The sequence below is a fragment of the Rattus norvegicus genome, chromosome 6, assembly GCF_021556685.1.
Source record: "Rattus norvegicus strain SHRSP/BbbUtx chromosome 6, alternate assembly SHRSP_T2T, whole genome shotgun sequence".
NCBI classification, from domain to species: Eukaryota; Metazoa; Chordata; class Mammalia; order Rodentia; family Muridae; genus Rattus; species Rattus norvegicus.
The window spans coordinates 113,020,420-113,044,135 of record NC_141539.1 but is presented as its reverse complement, the minus strand read 5'-3'; the positions used below and the strand labels follow the sequence as shown (position 1 = coordinate 113,044,135).

General features: G+C 50.2%; 1 protein-coding gene across 9 annotated transcripts; it reads left to right on the top strand.

The window, feature by feature from the left end:
* Positions 1–1,678: 1,678 nt before the first annotated feature.
* Positions 1,679–23,664, top strand: Ism2 (isthmin 2). 9 transcript variants are annotated; one of them, XM_087554645.1, is made up of 8 exons: positions 1,679–1,832; positions 11,998–12,237; positions 13,682–14,042; positions 16,012–16,152; positions 16,419–16,502; positions 18,132–18,505; positions 19,852–19,919; positions 20,251–23,664. In XM_087554645.1, the coding sequence occupies exons 1-8, from the start codon at positions 1,701–1,703 to the stop codon at positions 20,342–20,344; spliced, it is 1,494 nt and encodes a 497-aa protein (XP_087410771.1). In that variant the 5' UTR covers positions 1,679–1,700; the 3' UTR covers positions 20,345–23,664.
* Positions 23,665–23,716: the final 52 nt, after the last annotated feature.

The window sequence follows — 23,716 nt, the reverse complement described above, 5'->3', positions numbered from 1 at the left end:
CGCCACTCCAGCCCCTAAAGACGGATATAGTTCATTATATGTAAACTGTGCCTCAATGAAATTGGTCAAAATTAGAAAAGATATCAATTTCATGGCAGCGAAGGGTGGGAGTAATATGAGATCAGAAGTGGGTGCAAAAGAATCCCTTTGGTTAGTCACAGTCCAGACCAGGGGGAGTGGTTTGGAGTAGAGGGGTGTGGCTTGGAGTGGAGTAGCAGTTAATTGACATGGAGACTGGATGGATGGATGGATGGATGGATGGATGGATGGATGGATGGATGGATGGACAAATGAATGACCGAACAAGCTCATTATCTTCAAAGTCACATTTAATCTGGTAGAAAGTGGCCAAAGTATGGCTAAACGGCAAAATATTGGCAGTAGATATGAAAAAAAATTTAAAGCCTTACCTTTAGTCTAGTAAATTTAGCTTGATTTAGAAGCCACTCACAGGCTAAAATTCTGTTTGCTAACATTTGAGCGTTTATCGCGTACCAGACAGGCACCTTCTTAGCTGGATCATGCGAAATTGCCAGTATTCAACCCCTTTGACCGGACTTCACACCCAGGCTGTCACCCAATGTGTCACCATTCAATTCAGCTGCTGTGGAGAGCAGGAGTAACTTCAAACCAAGATCAAATAAAAACAAAACAACACAAAGCCCAGCACAGCGCTGAGAGTTCCACTCTGCTTCAGGCACTCCTGAGCAGTTGTAGACCACAGTTTGGGCATACCGGCCACCCTCGCCACTGGCCCCAGGTTCGCTTCCAGGCTCCCAGGTGGGTATGACCTTGATGGCATTCCCTTCTATGCGCATCCCTCCACCATTAGGATTCCTGATCTAAGTCACAGCTCCGGAATTCTAGTTGCCCAGAGGTCACCGCTGAGTGGCTTGCTGTGAAGATCAAACCCCGAAGGTCTGGCAGAAAGGGCTGGGCCGTCCCAAGGATCAGCGACACCAGCTGCAGGACAGATCCTCTGACCCCTGTACTCAGGCTTATCCCACCCCACCCCACCCCACCCGCTGTCCTGGTTCTGACAGTCCTAAAAGCTGAAAGGGGACCGGGAGCTGGGACCGTAATGTGGCGGCGGGATCCTCTTTCCAGGCAACGTTGTGACCTGGCAAAGCCCCCTCGCCAACCTACCTGGCTGCACGCACACTTTTGCACAGGTTCCAAAGACTCCTTCTGCTCGCCGCCCGCCAGTCGCGCATCCCTGTCCCTGAGGTCCGGGCTAGTTCGGGTGGCTGTCGCCGCGCCGTCAGGGAGCGCTCCGGTGGCGCCGCAGCCTCCTGGCCCCTCAGCAGTGGCCGCGCGGGGCGCGCACCGTGGGGCGGCAACTTCCCCGGGACAGGAATTCGCTTGGGGCCGCGACGGCGACGCGGCGGGGACTGAGGGCGGGGTGGCCGCCAGATCAAAGAAGCCGCCCCGCGGAGCCCGGACGAGTCCCCGAGCGCCGAGGGGCCCCTTGGGAGAGGGCGAGGAGGGGAGAGATATCGGGGCCACTGACCTCGCTCACAGACCGGTGCTCACCGCCGCGCGCACCCGAGCGCGCGCTCACGCCGCTCCTCGCGAGGTCCCCGCGCGGCTAGACCGAGCCTGCGCCGCAGCCCGCGCTCCCGCCCCTGGAACAGGCGAGGCGGGGCGCGAACGCGCTCCCGAGCCCGGCGGCTCCACCAGAGCAGCCTCGCACAGACACGATGCGGCCACCGCCCGGCCGAGCGCGGCTCCCGCGAGCCTTGATGCTGCTGGCCGCGCTGCTGGCCGCCGGCCGAGGGCTTCCACTGAGGAAGCGAGGTCCCGGGCCCCACGGCCACTCGAGGATGGTGGAGGTGAGTAATGAGCGGGACTGGAGGGACGGAGCGGGGTGGCCAAGAGCACTGAGACCGCAGGAGTTTACACTACCCACGCGTGGCCGCGAGCCCTGGCGGCGCTGTAACGTACTGGCTGCGGAGGGAAAAGTTGACTTTGGTGCCTGCTCTGCAGTGGCCCGGCTTCCTGGGTCCAACCCACCCCTTCCTCGCCCTGAACCAATCTCACCTGTAGCCGCACACCCCTGAGAAGTCATGCTGGGGTGGAGAGAGGAGATTCCATAGCTCCGTGGAGTGGTAGCCTGAGGCTAACGACTTGGGGTAGGTGATTTTCCTGCAGCAGCGCCTTAATTCTAACCAACCAAGGATTCAAGTTTTCCATTGGGAGTCGAGGAAGGCTGAGGTCGTCAACAGCGTTCTACACCTATCTGAGTCTGAGTTGTCAGCCAGTGTTTCTTAAAAGAATGTGGGTCCTGAGATAGAAGAGCGAGGTGAAAGCGTGCTGGCTGTGTTAGAAACACTGTTTCAGTCACCAATCTCTGCGGTCCAGCCTGGTGCCCTTCTCTCACAGTTTTAGCGGGCATTCCCCATCCCTACATTTTCATGGAGGCTTGTGTGTATGCAAGGGCCAGCCTGATGGGTTCTTCTTGCCCGGAGCTGTTCTAGAGGAAGACCCCCATTTTCCTGAGGGGCCAGGACCTGTAGGAGACAAGAAATGCTAAATGCAAGACTTGGGCAGGAGTTTGGGCCATATTGTTAGAGCCCAGGCTCCCAGAGCCTTTCAGAGGATGGGAAGGCTCCCTTAAGTTTATATGGCCCTAAATATCACAAACCATTGTCACCTCTAGGACATTTTTTTTCTCCTCAAGTTCCCAGTTTTCCCCACCCAATGCATCCTATAAATTATAGAGCTGAAGTAAATCTGCTGTCATTCTGGGATCTGGAATTTGTAGTCCTGGAGGCAGCTGTCCCCGGGCTTTTCAAGATGCCTATCACTGTTCCTAGCCACTGCCCTAGGGCCAGACGCTGCCAAATGTTTCCCGAGGGACACACGTCTACCTGGCCATTGTTGAGAAACACCGGACGTGGACAAAATGCAGGATTTCTGAGCTGGTTGTAGTTTTGAACACCTTCTAGCATTCAGGAGTCTCTGGCTAGTCTGAGCTATATAGCCACGTTTGTCTCAAAGAAAAAGGGAAAACAAAACAAAACAATGAACTAACTACCATAGCAACAACGACAAAATAAACACCCCAAAACCAGAGGTTTTTAGTCATTCTCACTACTAACCTGACGATAGTGATAATGGTCTAACTAAATTGGCTTAGCAGGGCATGGTAACACAGGCTTGTCATCCCAGCACTGGTGTGTGTGTGTGTGTGTGTGTGTGTGTGTGTGTGTGTGTGTGTGTGTTAGGCATGAAGACAAGAAACTCGAGGTCTCTGTCAACTACATACCAAGTCTGAGGCCAGCCTAGCCACATGAGACCCTGTCTCAGAATAAGATAAAAATTAGTAAAAAAAAAAAAAATAGGTTGGCTTCATTTCTGTTCATGTGGCATTAATATTTACTTTAACACTTGTCACTTTGTGTTGTAATTATCTTTAGCATATTTTAGTATGAGGGAAAGAGTTACTTTAGAGTCAGAATTGTGTGTCCTTAGGCCCAGGATGGAAACCTGGCTGAGAACCTGGCAGAACCCTAAAAAAGTATGGTGGCACACACCTTTGATGAGAGCACTCAGGAGGCAGAGACAGGCAGAGAGATGTTTGGGTCCCGGTATAGTGAGGGCTCCATAGTGAAACCCTGCCTCAAAACAACTAAACCCTAAACACAAATCCGTGCCTAGAATTAAAAAATAAACTTGGGCTGGAGAGATGGCTCAGTGGTTAAGAGCACTGACTGCTCTTCTAGAGGTCCTGAGTTCAATTCCCAGCAACCACATGATGGCTCACAACCATCTGTAATGGGATCTGATGCCCTCTTCTGGTGTGTCTGAAGACAGCTACAGTGTATTCATATATAATAAATAAATCTTTAAAAAAATGAAATGAAATAAAATAAACTCAACTGTGGGGATGCTCCAGACTGGCGGTAAGCATGTGACCTACCTTAGCTACTCTCTTCACACCTCAAAAAGGGGGCTGGCCAGTTATGGCTGTGCATGGCTGAAATCCTAGCACTCAGGATATGGAAGGATTGCCTCAAGTTCAAGGCTAACTTGGATTGTATAACAAGTCCTAGACCAGCCAGGCCTACACAGTGAAACCTTGACTCAAAAAAAAAAAAAAAAAAAAAAAACAACCAAAATAATGCCCAACGGCGGGGTTGCAGACCTTTTTAATTCCAGTACTCAGGAGGCAGAGGGGGAGTGAGTGCCAGGACACAGAGAAATCCTGTCTCGGAAAATAAGTAAATGAATAAATAAATAAATAAAATAAAAAGTAAATCATTGAAAATTAAAAAGGGGGCTACATCATCTGTTGGGACATGTTGATATGTTTCCAAAATCTGTGCTTTCAAACCAAGGGTTCTCTTGAGAAAATGCAGACAGCTATCCCTTGGAGCAGGGTGCTAAGTCAGAAATGACTGACCCACCCAACAACTTAGCTCCTTAGTGGATCCATATAACCAAAACCAGAAGGTATAATCCCACCATTAAGCTAAGGCAGAGGAATCATGAATTCAAGGTCATTCCTTGCTATGAGGCAAGATCCCATCTATGACAACAAAAATCAAATCAGAGAAATGTTAAACATATATGGGCTCAAGGTGGGCCACAAAGAGCTCCTCCAGGAAGGCTAGCACATCTTTACATGGTATGCCCCAGGCTGCTTATCCGATGCTGACCAGATATTGCAATGCCAGATGTTGCCAAGTTGGTTTCTGAAGAAGTACATCAAACCCCATGCCTGTATCAGTTTGTTTTGTTTGATGTGGTTATTTCTGGGGATGGGGGTGGGTGGTGGGAAGAATCCAGAACTCTGTGAACCAACTGTGTCACCTTTGACTCCGGCAGGCCTGACGCTGAGCCTCACTTTACGCCCACGGCGAAATGGGTTCAAGAATCCCTCCTGTGAACTGTAGCGCTGAGTAAGAAACCTTTGGCCTCAAAGTTCTAATCATTCCCAAGGCAGAGGCCAGGTGTGTTGAGAGTTAGGCACAGTGCGACATGGCTCTACCTCTCATTGAGACGGAAACGTCACCCATTGAGCCTGGCCTCTCTTGGGTGACATTTAATTCTCATGTAGTGATGCGGGAATGGACAGCGGGTCTAGTAACACACCCATTGTGCGCCTGGCCACCTCACCCTGGCAGCCTTCAGCTATGCCTGACAAGGTGGGAGAAAGTTAAGAGAGGACCAGGGGACATGGTGGTGGGGCTTTAGCAAAGGAGAAATGAGGCTCAGAGTCCTTGGGAGTGTCCCCAGGAAGTGGGCTCCAGAAGGCCACCCAGCAGCAGGGATCTTGTCTCCATGGTAGGAAGCACTCTGAAGGGCTGGGCTGAGTGCAGAGAAAGGATCTTGAGAGTCCTGACCAACCTGCAGTGCCATGTACCTAGCAGGAGGCATACATAGTCCGCAGACTCGAAATTGCTGGAAAGCAAACCCACATGGTGGGGGAGGGGAGGAGGTAGGGTGGGCAGCCTGGAGAGGCAGGTGTTTTCCTAGAGGTGACCCTCCTGTGCCTGGAGCCTTTGTCTGAGCAGTCAAGGAGGGAGCTACTTGGAGCCTATGTAACACCAAACCAAGGGCATGTCTTGGCTGCCTCCTCCTGCAGCTGCCCACCTCCCTGGGCCTTCCTGACCCTCCAGTCCCCCTCGCCCTCAGTGGGGAACAAAGGGAGTATGGTTAAGGGAGAGGAGGGGTCTGGGAGATGGGGGGCTGGAGGCCTGGATGTGGATCTCAGCAGACTAATCTCAGTAGGTTCCTTCCCCCTTCCCTGTCAAGTACTCTTTCAAGAGTCAGAAGTCTGGGGATATAGCTCAGTTGGTAAAGTTCTCTCTTAGAGTACACAACGCCCTAGATTACATCCTCAACATGGTATAAAATCGGACATAGTGCCAGGTGCTGGTGGTGCATGACTTTTTTTTTTTTTTTTTTTTTTTTTTTTTGGTTCTTTTTTTCGGAGCTGGGGACCGAACCCAGGGCCTTGCGCTTCCTAGGTAAGCGCTCTACCACTGAGCTAAATCCCCAGCCCCGGTGCATGACTTTAAGGCAGAGGCAGGCAGATCTCTGACTTCGAGGCCAGCCTGGTCTACAGAGAGAGTTCCAGGACAGCCAGGGCTCTACACAGAGAAGCCCTATCTTGAAAGACCAAAAAAACCAATCAAACAGAAAAACAGACATGGTGATACATACTTGGTTTTTAAATTTTTATTTATTTTTTTTATTTTTGTTCATTTTATGTATGATTGTTCTGCTTCATGTACACCTGCACACCAGAGGAAGGCATCGGATCCCTTTATAGATGGCCATGAACAACTGTGGGTGATGGGAATTGAACTCAGGACTTCCGGAAGAGCAGCAGCCAGTGTTCTTAACTGCTAAGCTAACTGTCCAGCCCGTGGTAGGAGGACCAAAAGTTCAAAGTCATTTTTTTTTAATTATATATTGAGTTTGAGATCTGCCCAGACTACACGAGACCATCATCATCATCACCATCACCATCATCATCATCATAACTATTATTATAATGATCAAAAGTGACAAGAGACATAAAAGGAGCATATGATCGTGTTCTAGTGTCTTGCTCATTCTGCATACAGTGCAGCACACAGCACCTGAGGTACAACCCCTGTCTGGAGTTAGCAAGGCACTAAAGCTCAGAGGGCAGACCTGACATCTGAGACGCCGCTCTCCAGCCTCTTCTCTGATCGTTGGCACAGGGTGACTGATGTGGGAACTGCCCAGAGAGTAGTTGTAGAGACTCAGGGACCCAGTCCAGGTAGTTCGTTGCCCAGCAGGCCTGGCTGCAGAGCTGGAACCTCGGAATCTCAACAGCAACAAGGGCAGAGCAGTCAACGCAAGTGGGCCCTGTGAGGCCCACCCTGAGGCCTGGGAACAGAGCGCTTGCCAGCAGTGCTCACGCCATGCTGAGGAGCCTTGAGGTCTGGATGAGGTGTCGGGGTGGGTGGTAGAACAGTCTGTGCTAGTCAGGAAGGGAGTAGAGAGGGGAAACCTAGTCCATGCCCCTACCCATGGCCTCACGACTGGGTGTCTAGAAGCTCTGTGAGGCCAAAGCAACTGAGTGTACAGTCAGGTTCTGTGTGCATGGGCCTGGGCCTTAGTAACTGGGCTTCAAGGAGAGACAGCAGTCACCTACACCTGGGTCCAGATTCTGGTAAAGACAAGCTCCTGATCCCTGAGGCACAGAGGAAATAGAAGGGTGGAAACAGGCCAGTAGCCAAGTTTGGCCCTGTGGTGGGGAAGGGGAATCAGAATACTGATCCCATCTGGAAGCACTTGGGTCAGTGCTGCCTGGCCAAACCAGGGAGTGAGTGTGTGTGTGTGTGGGGGGGCATATGCAGCATAGAAAGAAAAAGTTTTGACGTCTATCAAGAGAATGGAGCTATGTATTCTGAACATGTGCTATAAGAGCGGATAAGAAAGGGTATCTTGTAGGGAAGGGCAGGTGATTTACTTGTTTACTGATTGTTTATTTCTTCTTGAGACAGGATCTCACTATGTAGTCCAGTCTAGCCTCAATAGCCTTGCACCCTTGGTTCTTTTACCCCAGGTTCCCAAGTGCTAGGATTACAGATGTGTACCACCATACCTAACTATAGACAGTTATTCTTTTAAAAAGTAATTTAGATTCTCTCGTGTAGGTGTGTGCACATAGTTGTAGATGCTTTTTTTTTTTTTTTAGACTTTATTTATTTTATATGAGTACACTGTAGCAGTCTTCAGACACCAGAAGAGGGCATCAGATCCCATTACAGATGGTTGTGAGCCACCATGTGGTTGCTGGGAATTGAACTCAGGACCTCTGGAAGAACAGTCAGTGTTCTTAACGACTGAGCCATCTCTCCAGCCCGTAGATGCTCTTGAAAGCCAGATGAGGTCATAGGATCCTCTGGAGCTGGAGTTACGGGTGATTATGAACTCCTTTACTTAAGTGCCGGGAACCAAACTTGACCACCCTTTCAGCTTCCTGAACAGATATTCTTGAACAAGCCAGAGCCTCAGAGGATGGGAATATATCTGCTAAGAGGATCTGCATCAGTGGGCGTCCATACTCAGACTCAGCTAAGACAGAAAGGTTGTGGTGGCGCATGCCTTTAATCCCAGCTCTCAGGAGGCAGCAGCAGAGGGATCTCTGAGTTCCAGGCCAGTCTGATCTACAGAGGTTCCAGGACAGACAGGGCTACACAGAGTAACCCTATCTCAAAAAAACAGACAGACAGACAGACGTAAAGTACCCCCCAGGAGAGGGTCCAGCTGCAGGGTGCACACAGCCTGTCTTCCTTCACTAGGGTCCATTGTTACCACCTCTGGGTTATCAGTATAAGGTCAGCAACCCTCCCAGATGGCCTCTGATGTTTCTCTAATTCCCAAAGTGCAGTCAATAGCTGCCCTAGAATGAGGCTGGTAAGTGTGCATGGGATGTGAACCCAGACCAGGTCATGGAGTTACTCTAGTCATACACAGCCAGCAGAGAAGATTGTGAGCATGGAAGCCCCGTGTGAATGAGAAGGGTCTGCACATAAGGCTCATTACCATGAGTGAGCGTGTGTGTGTGTGTGTGTGTGTGTGTGTGTGTGTGTGTGTGTGTGAGAGGGGGGAGGGCGCTCGGGACACAGGAACAAAGAGGGTGACTTTCTGCCTCTGCAGAAGGTGCTCTTGGTTGGATCCTGTGGTTAGAGTCAATGACAGGCAGCAAGAAGAGCTCACCCGGGCCTGGGAACTCAGGAGCACCGGGGTTTCAGGTCAGGACCCCTGGGTGCTCTGTTCATGCATGCACTTCCAGACCTTACATCCAGGTGCCAATCAATGTCCAGGAGTCTGAAGGTTTTTCTTTCTTTCTTTCTGTCTTTCTTTCTTTCTTTCTTTCTTTCTTTCTTTCTTTCTTTCTTTCTTCCCTTCTTCTTCTTCTTCTTCTTCTTCTTCTTCTTCTTATTATTATTATTATTATTATTATTATTATTATTATTGTTTTATGTGTATGGGAATTTTAGTTGCTTGATGTCTGGGTACCATTTGTGTGCCTGATGTCCTCAGGGACCAGAAGAGGGCACCAAATCTCCTGGAACTGGAGTAACAGCTTCAGACAGAGCTTCTGTGTGAATGCTTCATTGCTGTTGTCTATGAAGGTGGAATGGGAACTGGCACCTGACTGCAGACATTGCCGGGAGCTGCATGTATGCTAGAGTGTTTAGACTAAGAGACTAGAGGTGTGGCTTAGGCAGTGGAGTGCTTAGCTAGCATACATGAAGCCCTGGGATGGATCCCTGGCACCACCTTAAAACAGGTATGGTGGCACACACTTGTTAGGTAGAAGCAGGAAGGTCAGGTGTTCAAGGCCAGCCTCGGCTACATGAGACCCTGACTACATGAGACATGTAGGTTAATGCCTAAGAGGCTGGTCAATGGGTAAAGAACTTCATAGGGCTGGGAGTGGGTGCACGTGCCTTTAATCCCAGCGCTCAGACAGAGGCAGGCAAAACACTCAGACGCATAAAACAAACTTTTAATTTTCTTTTTTCCTTTTTGTATTTTTGAGACAGAGTATCTCTGTGCGGCTGTCCTGGAATTTACTATGTCAACCAGGCTGGCCTTGAACTCACAGAGATCTGACGTCTCTGCCTCCTGAATGCTGGGATTAAAAATGTGAGCCACCCCTGCCTGGCCTAAAAACATTTTTTTAAAGGTGGATGGTATCTGAAGAATGACAGTGAAAGCTGTACTCCAGCCTCCACAGGCATGAGCACGTGTGCAACTGCACATGTGAGCACACACACGTGCACACACACAGAGATACACATGCACACACATACACATACTCGCACGCACACACACATGCACACATGCACACATGCACACACACAAATAGCGTCTGCTACACAGTACATGCTGTGGACATGTCTAGTAAAATTATAACTTTCCTTTCATGTAGGACTTCTCATTCTGGTTTGGTAGGGCACTCACCTCATTGAAGACATAGGTTGAAAGCAGAACTGGCCTTTGGAGCCCTTCTTACCTTATTCTTCAAGGAAGTTGCCCCATGCTGCACCAGAGACTAGGTGGAGAAGGGCAAGGCTGGGGCCTCAGGAAGACCCACCAAGATGTCCCTGGAAGGAACTCCTCCTGCCTTGCCATGGGTACCCGGGGAACAGAAGTAGGTAGTGGGCATAGACTGCCCAATGTCTGCCATCTGAGGTGAATGCTGACGAACTGCTAGGAATAGCCAGGGGCTTCTTCCCCTCACCACCTCAGCTGACAAGGGATGGTCCAGGCTTGGGCACTGGGGTGATTTGAGTAAGAATGGCCCCCATAGGCCACATATTTGAATGCTTGTCACCAAGGAGAAGGATTAGGAAGTGCGGCCCTGTCAGTAGGCATGGCCTTGTTGGAGGAAGTGTGTCACTGGAGGTAGGCTTTGAGCTTTCAAAAGTCTAAGCCAGGCCCAGCTTCTTTCCCTCAGCTATTTCTCCAGCGCCATGCCTGCCTTCCTGCCTGCTTCCTGCCATGATGACAATGGACTAAGCTTCTGAAACTACTAGCCAGACCCCAATTAAATATAAGAGTTGCCTTGGCATGGTGTCCCTTCACAGCAATAGAACAGTGACTAAGACAGACACCTTGAACAGACTAGAAGAAATGAGGTGTAAGGAAGGCCAAGAGGGCCAGAGGAGATGCCAAGGAATTTGCCTTTGAGTAGATTCTGAGGACAGGGTCATTTGTCTGGGTTATGGGGAGGGGAGGGAACAGGCCTCCTGCCCACACCTCAGTATGACCAGGCTCTTGCCCCGGAAGCTTTCTGCTCTTGTGTGTGTGTGTGTGTGTGTGTGTGTGTGTGTGTGTGTGTGTGCGTGTGTGTGTGTGTGTGTGTCTGTACATGTGTGTGTGCCTGTGTGTGCGTGTCTGTATGTCTGTATGTGTGTGTGTGCCTGTGTGTGTGTGCCTGTGTGTGTGTGTGCCTGTGTGTGCGTGTCTGTATGTCTGTATGTGTGTGTGTGTGTGCCTGTATGTCTGTATGTGTGTGTGTGTGCCTGTGTGTATGTGTGTGTGTGCCTGTGTGTATGTGTGTGTGTGCCTGTATGTCTGTATGTGTGTGTGCGTGTCTGTATGTCTGTATGTGTGTGTGTATGTGTGTGTGTGCCTGTATGTCTGTATGTGTGTGTATGTGTCTGTGTGTGTGCCTATGCCTGTGTGTATGTGTGTGTGTGTGCCTGTATGTCTGTATGTGTGTGTGTGTGTGTGTGTGCCTGTATGTCTGTATGTGTGTGTGTGTGCCTATGCCTGTGTGTGTGTGTGTGTGTGTGTGTGTGTGTGTGTGTGTGTGTGTAGACCTGGTGGGGGGGACTGAAAACAGCACTTTGGAGCTACTGGGGTGGGCAATTGCTCCCTCCTTCTGGGTCTCGACATCTGTGGATGAGTAAGCCGGGCTGTGTAGTGTGCTTCCCGGCCTCTGTTGTCAAAAGCTTTGTGGGCTGCCAAGATGCTCAGAAGGTAAGGGCATTGCTGCTAAGCCTGATGACCGGAGCTTCATCCCTCGAACCCAGGTAGACGAAGAGAGCCTATTCCTGAAAGTTCCACACGTTCACTAGAGCCCTATGTGGCAGGCATACACACACACACACACACACACACACACACACACAGAGAGAGGCACAGGCACAAACACACACACACACACAGACACAGACACACTCACACACATACAGACACACACATGCATACACACACACATACAAACACACACACACACACACATACAAACACACACACACAGACACTCATACACACATGCACACGAACACAAAGGCTTGAAAAAAGACCACTTAGTGAATACAGTCCATTTTTTCTGCCTGGCTGCACTCCACCTACCCCCTAGGGCCATTAAACTTTCTAAACATATACACCAGATGCTCCCAGTCACAGGTGAGTGTGTGGTACATCCAGGCCCAGGCTTCCTGCCTCCAGAAGCTGACCTTGATCACTGGCCTTTCCTTGTCTCTCTAGGCCTCACCCGCTCCGGATCTCAGCTCCCCCAAGGATAAGGAGACAACATCAGGATTCCCTGGAGACGATCTGCAGGAACCATGTCAACCCAAGTGCCAGACTGTTCCTGAGCCGACAGCTCTGACTCTGGGCACGGCCACTCCTCCCGGGAACCTGGAACACACACCTTTGCTGCTGGAGCTGCAGAAGCTGCCAGGGTTGGCTAACACAGACTTGAGCGCACCAAACCCCAATATCCAGGTGAGATTGTAGAGTGGTTGTTTGTCTAGGGGACCTCTAGGAGGTGCTAGGCTAGTAAACTGAGCCTTACCCTTATTCTTCTGCTGGCTGTGTGAAGACAGTGGACTCCTTATGCATTGTGGGAAGAGTATCCACCCCTCTACTTGCCAGAAAGTCTCTTGTCTGTAGAGCCCTGACCCTGGGTGTAGCAGGGGACAAAAACAGCAGCCTTATAGGACTATCTTGAGGACCGAGTGCATGGACACTCTGCTCCTGATTCTGCCATGGGTCCTGAATATAGTGAAGACCTGTTGGAATGTCCTATGGGTGTGATCTCCCAGGCCCCTGTCCTGGCCCCCAAACCTACTGCATGCAGGAAAGGGAGTCAGTTTGAAATGGGGAGGGTTGCAACATGGGAAAGCCTGCAGAAAGGTGTTCCAGGAAACCCAGCCTATCCTGAATCTTCAAGGAGAGGGTGTTTACCTGTTGATATACTTTAATCCAGAAGAAAGACTGCAAAAGTACAGAGCATTCTACAATTGTTTTTTCTTTTCTTTTTTTTTTTTTTTTTTTTTTTGGAGCTGGGAACCGAACCCAGGGCCTTGCGCTTGCTAGGCAAGCGCTCTACCACTGAGCTAAATCCCCAACCCCTCTACAATTGTTTTTAAAGCCTGTCTGCTTGCATTTAAAAAAACAAACAAACAAACAAAATATCCATGTGCACGTACGCAGAAAAGTTGCAAGTGTCCCAGCTAGCGATGCTAGTCATACAGGTGATGCTCAACTTTCTTCTTTGGGTGTTGTTGTTGTTGTTGTTGTTGTTGTTGTTGTTGTTGTTGTTGTTGTTGTTTCAAGACAGGGTTTCTCTGTGTAGTCTTGACTGTCCTGGAACTCACTCTGTAGACCATGCTGGCCTCAAACTCACAGAGGTCTGCCTGCCTCCTCCGTGCCCCACGTGCAAAATATCACCACCACATCCAGCTCACTTTCTTCTTTGTATTTTGCTGTTCTCTACCCCTCTGAATTTTGTCTCGTGACCTCTTCTTATTTGAAAGTGCACAAGAATGTTAACATTCACATCCACGGCAATGGTTCCATGTACATGGTTGCTGCAGTTGAAACTCTCCTGAGGGGGATCTGGGCATCTGACACAGGACCTTAGCTCGCATCCCCACCCCTGCTGAGGTCAGGCAGCCCATGGATGGCAGAGGCAGAATCCAAACGGCTTCTCCTAAACCATTGGGTCTGGCACTTGCCAGATTCTCCTCAATGCATCTTCATTCAGGTGATTCTGACATGCAAAAAGCTCTACCCAGTGTCCCTTGCTCACTGAGAGACCACAGCGAGGCAGGGAAGATAGCAGGATCCATGGCAAGGGTGGGACTTCTGGTTCAAACCCATCTTCTCCTCTCTGGAGTCCTCTGCTGAGCCTGCCGTCTCTGGCACATGTCTGTCCTTCTCACAGGTGACCATCGAGGTGGTGCAGGACCCTCAGACTGAGGTAGACGTGGACCTGCCTTCTGAGCCCAGCAATCTCTGGCCCCTGCGTGCCTCTAGCTGGTTGCCCACCAGGGAACTCTTTTGGCCCCTCTTCTGGGGCTACCAAGAAGGTGAAGAAGGAGCCACCAGCCTCAAAGACAGGGCTCCAGGGGAAGCGGAGGAGGAAGAAGGAAAGGACTATGCTTTGGAGTATGACGAGGGTGAGGACCAAGGGGGCACTGAAGAAGATGAGGATGAGGAGCCTTGGTCCAGTGGGGCCATAGACAACTGGGACTATGGCTGGTTGGGTCCTCAGGACCGGGACTTCCAGGAACCAGACAGCTATGGTGAGTAGTCTGGCTTGGCATCTCTAGTTGGTTGAGGTCCTCCTACGAGGTCCAGAGTGGGAATGAGTTGGAGGGGAGGAGGAGGAGTAGAGCCTCCCAGGTAGGGAGCACTGAGCAGGCCAGCAGCCTAGGCCTGTGCAGATTCGGTTGAAGCTCAAAAGTGATTTTCGGCAACAAAAATTCACTCAGGGCTTGCACAACAGCCCTGAGCGCCTCTAGGCAAAAGCTATTTAACAATATAAATATTCGTATTTATCAGTTCCTACAAAACTGAAAAGCACCCTAAATTTTGTCACTCACAATGAATCTCAGTTTTAGATTGTGCTCACCCCGCTATTCAGCAGCTGAGTGTCCCCCGTCACATAGCCTCTTTATATCTCAGTTCCGTCCTTTCTCAAACAGATAATAATCTAGGTGACATAGGGCCAGTTGTGACAGTAAGTAAACAAGCTCACACACAGCCTGGCATGTAGTACACAAGCCGCAGCCTCGGGATTCAAGAGGCTGAGGCAGGGGACAGAGAGAGGTCAGCGTGGGCTGCATACTGAGTTCCAGCCCTGCCTGAGCTACCTTGAGACCCTGCCTCAAAAGATAAAACAGCTGCACTGTTGAGATGATCAAAGGGATGGATACTCATCCCTTGTGATGGAAGTGTGAGGACCAGAGTGAGCGGGTGAGTGGCAGCACCCCTGGAGTCCCAGCATGTTGGAGGCAGAGATAGGCCATTCTGTCAGACAGGCAAGCTGCCTGGCCCCACTAGCTGAAAAGGTCAGGCTCTGGGTTTACCAAGGAGCCCTGTGTCAATGTGTAAAGTAGAAAGTGATTTAAAAACATATCCCATGTCAACTTCGGGCCTGCCTATACATGCACACACACATGTATTCTTCTCGAACTTGTGTACCTCCACATATGTTCATGCCGCAAACGCTCATATGCCAAAAATATGTGCATGAAGCATCAGCATGTGATGAAGAACTCCCTGGCTCCTTTGTTGTGCCTCCTGATGCCCACGGCCTGCTAGGACCGCCATGTGTACTCCTCATGTTCTACCACCTCCCTTAGCCTCTGGGCCCATAGTCTCACTCACTCTCCTGGGAACTCTGAGGCACCAAGGATTAAGACTAAGTCACATAAGCTCTTCCCGATTTCCTGAACTGATATAGACAGACCTTTCGGGGTTTCAGCTTTTCTCCCTTCTTCACTGTCCTCCAAGTCTTGGTGGCAGCCGGCCTGAGGCCTGTCTTGAGGAATGGAGGAGAGAACAAGTGTGGCAGACACTGGGCCTGGGTATTTGAGCTTCCTCAGGTTCCTCAGTAGAGGGAATCAGGAAAATCTTTACCTTTTTTTTTTTTTAAAGATTTATGTATTTATTTTATGTGTGTGAGTGCACTGTCGCTGTCTTCAGACACAGCAGTAGAAGGCATCGGATTCCATTATAGATGGTTGTGAGCCACCATGTGGTTGCTGGGAATTGAACTCAGGACCTCTGGAAGAGCAGTCAGTGTTCTTAACCGCTGAGCCATCTCTCCAGTTGGACCTCGGATTTCTTATCCTTCTCTCATGTCCGCACTGCTGGGATTGCTGGCAATCGCTGCTATACCTGGTGCAGGGGATGGAACTCAGGGCTGTGTGCAGGCTAGACAAGCCATCTATCCACTCTTTTTTCTTGGTTCTGATGGACATGAGAACACTAGCTCATAAATGCAAGTGGACTTCCTAAGGTCACACATAGTGAGCCAGGAGGCTTCTAGTCCCAAGTTTGTTCTGACTCCATAGGACCTCTTGACCTATTTGCACAGGCTGTTCACTGCACAAGGACATCTGACTGAGGGGACAGGTGGGCTAGAATCCAATCATGTTCCATACATTGGCCAGGGATAAAGGAGTGCCTTTGGCCAGTTTACAACAGTGTGCCCTAGAGGGATGGGGGGACTGAGTACACTCACCCTGGCCCCTTACTTCAACCCAGACTATGAACCCCAGGAGGAGTGGGGCACCTGGTCTCCCTGCAGTGGGAGCTGCAGCAGCGGCCACCAGCAGAGGACGCGGCCCTGCGGCTATGCCTGTACTGCCACAGAGTCCCGAGTCTGCGACCTTCCCCCCTGTCCTGGTGAGATGAGCTCCGGCCCCTGCATGGGAGTGGCTAATATGACTCACACTGTGACCATGGTTCCCTGGGAAGGTCAAGATGGGATACTTGTAGGAAGGGTGGGCTTCGGAGACTCGTACAGGAAGCTCACAACTGTGGTGGTCCTGTCCCAGGCCTGTCTCAGCTGCTGTGGGCACCAAGAGCCTAGTGAGGGCTGGGCTTCCCTATCGGGAGGGAGCCCAGAGTGCCCTGGGGCGCCACCAGCCTGGCCTCCTCTCTTCCCAAAGGCACCGCAGAGGAGAACACGTTGGGCTTTGCCCGTGAGGGCTGGCAGCCCCTTGCCTACAATGCTACGGATATGCTTGATTCAGGTTAGTTGAGGGTTAGATCTTGCTGTTGGGTCTTGAGAGCCTCTCTCTTGGGATAGCAGAAGTCACTGAGCACGTCTTCCTGTGGGAGGAATTGAAGCCAGGAATCCTTACCCAGCTCTAGGTTGGTTCCTACAAGGTTGGGACCTTGATGGGAGCCCCAGAGGAGATGCTGAGGGTAAAGCGGAGACTTCTACTTCTCCCTGGCAGGCTGCCTCTGGGGAGGTGCCTGTCAGAAGGAGCCAGGGTTCCAATATCCCAGGTGGCTTCTTGCAGGCAGCGGGACATAGGCTGTGCTTTGCCAACACACACCTCCCACCCCCTGTTGGTGTTCTTGGGCCTTATCTGCATTCCCTAAGGCATGGCTCACGAGTCTAAGTTCCACAAAATGAAATAGAAGCTTCCTGAACCTGTGTCTCCCTGAACCAGGGAGAGAGGGGAGGATGCAGCAGAGATAAGGAGCTGAGGGAAGCCCAGAACAGCTGAGCCCTAAGAAAGGCAGTTAAAGAATCAGTCAGCCAGGCCGTGGAGTAGAGGCCCACGCCTTTAATCCCAACACTCGGGAGGCAGAGGCAGGCGCATCTCTGAGTTCGAGAGCCAGTGTAGACAAACAGGGTTACACAGAGAAACTCAGTCTTGAAAAAACAAAGAGAGGGTGGGGGAGGAGAAGGAGAAGGAGAAGAAGAATTGATCAATAGGTAGAAACAATTGAATTAGTTCAAGACAGCTTTGGCTACAGGAGACCCTGTTTCTTTTAGAACAGAGAGAAGGAAAGAGAAGAGCAAACTAGTAGCTAAAACACTGAAATACTTCTTGGCTAAAAATCTCTCGTCTCTTTGAGCTGCAGAGATGGTTCAGCTGTCAAGAGCACTGGCTGCTCTCCCAGAGAACCAAGGTTCAGTTTCCAGCAACCACATGGAGGCTTCTGTCTGAGAGGATCTCACATACTCTTCTCTCTTCCATGGGCTCTGCACATATGTGGTACACAAACATACGTGTAGTCGAACACCCATGCACATAAAATGAGTCAAAATGAAAAACACGACAAAAGCTGCTGTTCTCAGTTGGAGATGGAGAAGCTTGTCTAGCTTCAATCCCAGCAGGGCATATACTGGGCATGGTAATGCGTGTCTGTAATCTTAGTATGTGGAAGGTGGAGACAGGAGGATTGAAAGTTCAAAGTCATCCTCAACTAAGTAGCAAATTTGAGGCCAGCTTAGAAAATGTGAGACCTGCCTCATAGAACAAAACCAGCAAAAAACATATCTTTTTAATAAGCTGTTTTTATTTTATGTCCATTACTGTCTTGCCTGCATGTGCGCCTGTGTGAGGGCATCAGATCTTGGAGTTACAGACAGTAGTGATCTACCATGTGGATGCTGGGCATTGAACCCAGGTTCTTTGGAAAGAGTCAGTGCTCTTAACCACTGAGCCATCTCTTCAGCCCCCTCCTTAACTTCCTTGAGTCCTACTTCTGCTCCAAAGGCTTTCCCAAGCAGTACCTTTGCCCCAGCCGGGTTTGCACTCTCCACATGACTGATCTTAAGTATGAACAGCCTTTTTGCTACCAAGGGGCCAGAGGCTGGTCAGCAGCTCTGATCAGCACTCTCCCTGCCTCCTTACCCTCTGCAGATGTGGACAGCTGTGAGAAGTGGTTGAACTGCAAGAGTGACTTCCTAACTAAGTATCTGAGCCAAGTATTCAAGGACCTGCCCAGCTGCCCTTGTGCATACCCTCTGGAGGCGGTGTACAGTGCTGTGAGCCTGCGGGACGAACATCAGGGCCGCACCTTCCAATGGCGAGATGCGAGTGGCCCACGGGAACGCCTGGACATCTACCAGCCTACCGCGCGCTTCTGCCTGCGCTCCATGCTGTCTGGCGAAAGCAGCACATTGGCCGCCCAGCACTGCTGCTATGATGAAGGCAGCCGGTTGCTGACCCGTGGCAAAGGGGCAGGAGCTCCGGACCTAGTCAGCACCGACTTTTCACCCGAGCTACACTTCAAGGTAGATACGCTGCCCTGGATCCTGTGTAAGGGGGACTGGAGCCGCTACCACACTGTGCGCCCCCCCAATAATGGCCGGGCCTGCGCAGACAATCCGCCGGAGGCAGAGTACCTGGCTCAACTGCAAGAGGCCAAAGAGTACTGAAGAGGGATTGGAGACTGGTCCTTCTGCCCTCTGCCCCGCCCCTCCCATACTGGGCAAGTGTAAGGGCTTATTTGAGAGGCCAATCAGGCTTGCATACTCCCTGCTCCCATAGACCCCAGGCATCTCAAGGACTGGTGAGAAGGCTGGAGGGTGTGTTGGGAATAAGGCCCTTGTGATGTGTTGGGAAAGTGTCTGAAGGGGAGGAGCTATGCCAGTCTGACAAGATCCCTTTCCCCCTTTCTCTCAGAACCGGGCCCTTCTGCCTTTCTCTGTTCAGGATTGAGACAGGGTGGCCCACAGACATGCCAGTTCCCAGGATCTGATGTGAATCCCTTTGACCCCCTACCCTAAGGCCACTTGTGGAAGAACACAGGAAGGACAAGAAAGGACAGTCCTTTCATCTGACCCTATAGCTGCTTTTTGCTGGGCTAGCAGAGTACGGGTGACCACCCCTCCTTGTGGCACACAGCTTCTCCTACCCTATCCCATGCTGTGAAGCCATCAGTGGGCTGAAGAAGTCAGCGGGGCTCAGGGGAGATTGGTTCCTGTCAGGGAACCATCAGCTGTTTCTGGTCCTTTGTTCCGTCCCCAGATGATAGACATGCGCTGTCTACCACAGCCGTGGCAGCCTGGTTTGGGGTGGGCTCAGGAGGGTATCATGTGCCTGTATGGAGTGTTCCGATGTCCGATGCGGGCCATTTTGTGGTGTTGGTACCCACACCAATGGCCCATTTAATGCCCCCATGTGGCGCCACTGAAAGCACTGGACTTGGAGTTGGGAGATGGATGCCGTGGCTCCCAGCACAGCTGTGCCTTTTCCCGGACACCTCTCAACCCTCCAAACCACACTTCCTTGGCTTCTCCAGAGCTGAAATATTGTAGACTTTCTGTCTCCATTCACAAACCCTCCAGAGGGGCTTGGTAGGGAACTTGAGTTCCAGCCCCATCCACAGCTATCCAGAAGCTGCCCTGGGATCCTCGGCAATAAAGCACTTTATTTTCACATAGTTTGGTAAAGGATTTGGGGCCTGGCAGAATGGAGGGTGCAGAGGCCCTTATCACCCAGCATGAGCTCCCATTGGCTGGGTGTGTGATTACCAAGCCCACCCATAGCCAGCTTTCCTTCTCCTGATCAGCTGCCCTCGGCGCTTCGTGAATGCAGACACTAGACTCTAACCACTAGTTTTTCCTTTCACACCCAGAAAGGGCCACCTCTGAGCCTGTCTGGAGCTGGCGAGACCTCAGGGGCACAGAACTCCAAGTCTACGACGTAGGTAAACTGCATTACACCACAGGGAAGTGTTGGCTTGGAGGGGATCCAACCTGAAATGAGAGAGGGACCTGTACCCTCATCAGACAACTGTCACCCCTGACATTTGGGGAAGGAAGGAGTTATGTCAGGATATGTCTTAGTCTGAGTCTAAAAATGTTCTGCTGTAGAGAAAGTCTGTCAGGCAGCAGGAGCTCAGGTGGTCAGGTAGGAGCCAGGTTCATTTTTATCACCTAAGGAATTCAGCCTATAATCCTAGCCCTTGGGGTGCTGAGGCAGGAGGGTTATAAAGTTTTTTGTTGTTTGTATTTTTGTTTTGTTTTTGAGACAGGGTCTCACTGTGTGGCCCTGGTTATCCTGGAACTCACTCTGCAGACCAGACTGGTCTAACTCACAGAAATCCCATCTGCCCAGCTGGATTGTGAGTTTTAACTCATCTCCCTGTCTACACATCAAAGTAACTTGCCAACTGTTTGCCAGCTTGAATGGATCCGGGAGCTAGAGACATTAGACCATCCAGTTCTAATAAAGTTCTCCTCTTGGGGGACTAAGGGCAAGTCCACTACCCTGCAGAGAGATTGGAGTCCACCACAGAGAAGGTAGACATTACTGCTGTTGGTCATTTAAGAGCCTGAAGGGGCTGGAGGGTGGGATTTGTCTGTACTCAAGAGTACCAACCCTGACCCCATAGTCCTTTTGCAGGAAGGTGTGGCTTCCAGGCCTGGAAATGCTGGGCGGAGACTCTCAGCAGAGGAGCAGAGCAGCTGAAAATATAGGTGGTTGGAGAACAGCTTGGGTTACATATTGAGACTCAGTTTAGTCTCTGGTGGGGAAAAAGTAACAATAGGACTGGATATACAGCGCAAGGGTAGAGCACCTGCCTAGCATGGATGAAACTTTGGATGCACACACCCAGAGAACAGACTGGGGTCTTTCTTGCTCACCCAAGCTCCCAAGCTCAAGTGATCCCCTTCTTCCAGCTCCAGCATAGCTGGGACTACAGGCACAACTGCCACCTTTTGCTCATTTTAATTATGTTTTAGCAGAAGTTTTTAAAAACAAGAGAAGCATCCCGGAGTCCCTCCCCTAGGCACAGTGGGTTCGGCTCCTTTCTAATAGACATTGTATCTGGTGCATCTCAGCACTTCAACATCCTCTTAATGCCTTACTAAATTGTTGCCACATCAAGGCCCAGGTGAGAGGAAGTAAAGAAAGAGGAGTTGCAGGGAATCTAGCAGTCACAGTCGGAGTAGCAGATCAGTCACAAAATTGTGTTTATTCAAGCCTCACAAAAGAGAGAGCCTCGCAGGTGGCTACGAGCAGATGAACACCTGTGCAGGAGAGGCACCAATGGCGGGGTCACTGAACCTCTGAAAGGGGAGCTTTAAGAGTGGCCGGTGTCAGATCCAAGAGGCCTTGAAATCAGAGAGGTCCCCTCCCCTTCAGCTCAGCCCTGTGTCACACACGTGACTAGGCCAGCTGTGCATCGCCAAGGGCTACCCTTGTGAGTACTGCTACTATGTAGCCCCAGCCACCTAGACAGTTTCCTTCCCTCCTCCCTCTGGTTTGCTTCACGCAGGCAGAGGCTAGGCATGAGGGACCCAGTTAAACAGCCAGCACTGCAGACACTAGACTTTCAAAGCCTTCCATCCTTCACTCTACAAAGACCATGAGCTTCTTTGCCTCTCTGCTACAGACAGCTTTGTCTTCATATTTGAAGAGGTCCTAAAAATGTGAGCCTGACACCAGAGTGATCTGAGACACTGAAATGCAAGTGTGTGGGCCCCACACCTACACTTTTTTTCTTAATTTCATGTATATGAGTACATTGTCACTGTCTTCAGACATACCAGAAGAGAGCATTGGATCCCATTACAGATGGTTGTGAGCCACCATGTAGTTGCTGGGAATTGAACTCAGGACCTCTGGAAGAGCAATCAGTGCTTTAACCACTGAGCCATCTCACCAGCCCAAATCTACACTTAAGAAGTAATAATCTCCATAGAGGTGAAGTCATGTTCTTCATTGAACATGTTCCCCGAGGTGACTCTTAAGTACAGAAACCCCATTGTTCTTGGGGTTGCAATATGAACTAAACCCATATGTCATTTTATGTTTTTGTTTTAGATTTATTTTATTTATATGAGTACACTGTAGCTGTCTTCAGACACACCAGAAGAGGGCATCAGATTCCATTACAGATGGTTGTGAGGCACCATGTGGTTGCTGGGAATTGAACTCAGCAGTCAGTGCTCTTAACCACTGAGCTATCTCTCCAGCCCTTTGGTTTGTTTTTTTTTGAGACAAGATTTCACTGGGTAGCCCTGGCTGTCTTGGAATTCACTCTGTAGAGCAGGCTGGCATGGACTCTCAGAGATCCACCTGCCTCTGCCCCCAAGAGCTGGGACTAAAAGGCTTGCGCCCACACCACCAGGCCCATAGAATCAGTTATGACTTAGGGGAAAATACTTGAGTTTGTGGGTCTAGAAGTTAGCACAGGCATTACCTAGTGCATCCTTATTTATTTTTGGTTATTTTTTAAAGATGGGGGTCTCCTAATGTAGCTAGCTCAGGGTAACCCGGTGTTTAGACCTGAGACTAGGGTATGGTGGAGCTTGTAGTGATCCTTCTGCCTCTGCCTCCTGAGAGCTTCAAGTATGCGCACACTATCACCCTACTACGTACCTTGAATAGCCTCAAAAGGTACCCGCTACACCCATTTTACAGACAAAGAAATTTGCCTACTTGGCTAGGAAGTGAAGTATTCATCCAAAACAAATCCATGATTTTATTTTCACTATGGGTATGGTGGAATCAGACGGCTAACTGAAATGTTATCAGTGGCACAGCAATGGTTGACAGGGGCTATGAAGAAGCATGTCACTGAACAGGAACAGGGTGCTCTGGCTTTCACTCTGGTGTCATCTCTTCAGTTTTTCCTACTCTGGAACTGAGAGACAGGGGAGGCAGAGCTCCCATTTTCTGCCTGTATTAGGAGGGGCTCATTGATTTAAGGTGGAGTCCAAGGTTTCTGTCAAAAGTATCTTTTAGGTCCCAGATAGGCTGATAGAATGCCAAATTAGGGGCAATCTCAGCCCAGTGCTTACTCAAATAATTAAAATGAAGATGAATTGATCTTCTGTTTTAAAACTATAAAATTCTGCCAAGTCATGTAGATTAGCTTGCAGGCCTCACCGCTGCCTAGTAAAATGGAGATGAGGAGATGTCCTAACAGGGTGCTGATTCATGCTGGGGCTGGGGGATGGAGAGAGTAAGCTGAGGCAGGCTCAGTTAGGAGTGAGTGCCTGCTCACAAGTTCACTTTTCCTGCCCTGTGGACCTCACTAGAAAGGTCTCCTAGCACTTGGCCTGTAGATCAGTATACTTATATTCCAAAAACCGAAGAAAGGGACAGATTTCTCCCTCTTTCTCAGAGTGGAATACTAGAGGCCTGGGACTATCTACTTCAGGAGGATATGCTAACATGCTGGAGAGCCAGCAAGGCAGGTACAAGGTTAGTACCAGCTCTGTGGTTATCGTCTGTATTGTCTATATTCCAAAGGCAGCCAACTCAGTATCAGCTGTTGGATTTGGGCTCTTAACCTAAGAAGTCAGAGGCAAATATATGTCAGTATATATATTAAAAGATCACATGTGGCAGTGTGCCTCTGAAATTCCTGCATTCAAGAAGCCAAGGACAGGGGGACCCTGAATTCAAGGCCAGCTGGGTTTTATATATAGCAAGACCTTGCCTCAAAAAAGAAAAGGTCCAAGGCTTAAGTATTGTGAGACAGACAA

Coding starts and splice junctions, on each gene's coding strand:
- Ism2 (XM_087554645.1), top strand. CDS start 1,701: ATGCGGCCACCGCCCGGCCGAGCGCGGCTCCCGCGAGCCTTGATGCTG. Junction 12,238..13,681: donor CACCAAACCCCAATATCCAG/GTGAGATTGTAG, acceptor TCCTTCTCACAG/GTGACCATCGAGGTGGTGCA. Junction 16,503..18,131: donor TACGGATATGCTTGATTCAG/GTTAGTTGAGGG, acceptor TACCCTCTGCAG/ATGTGGACAGCTGTGAGAAG.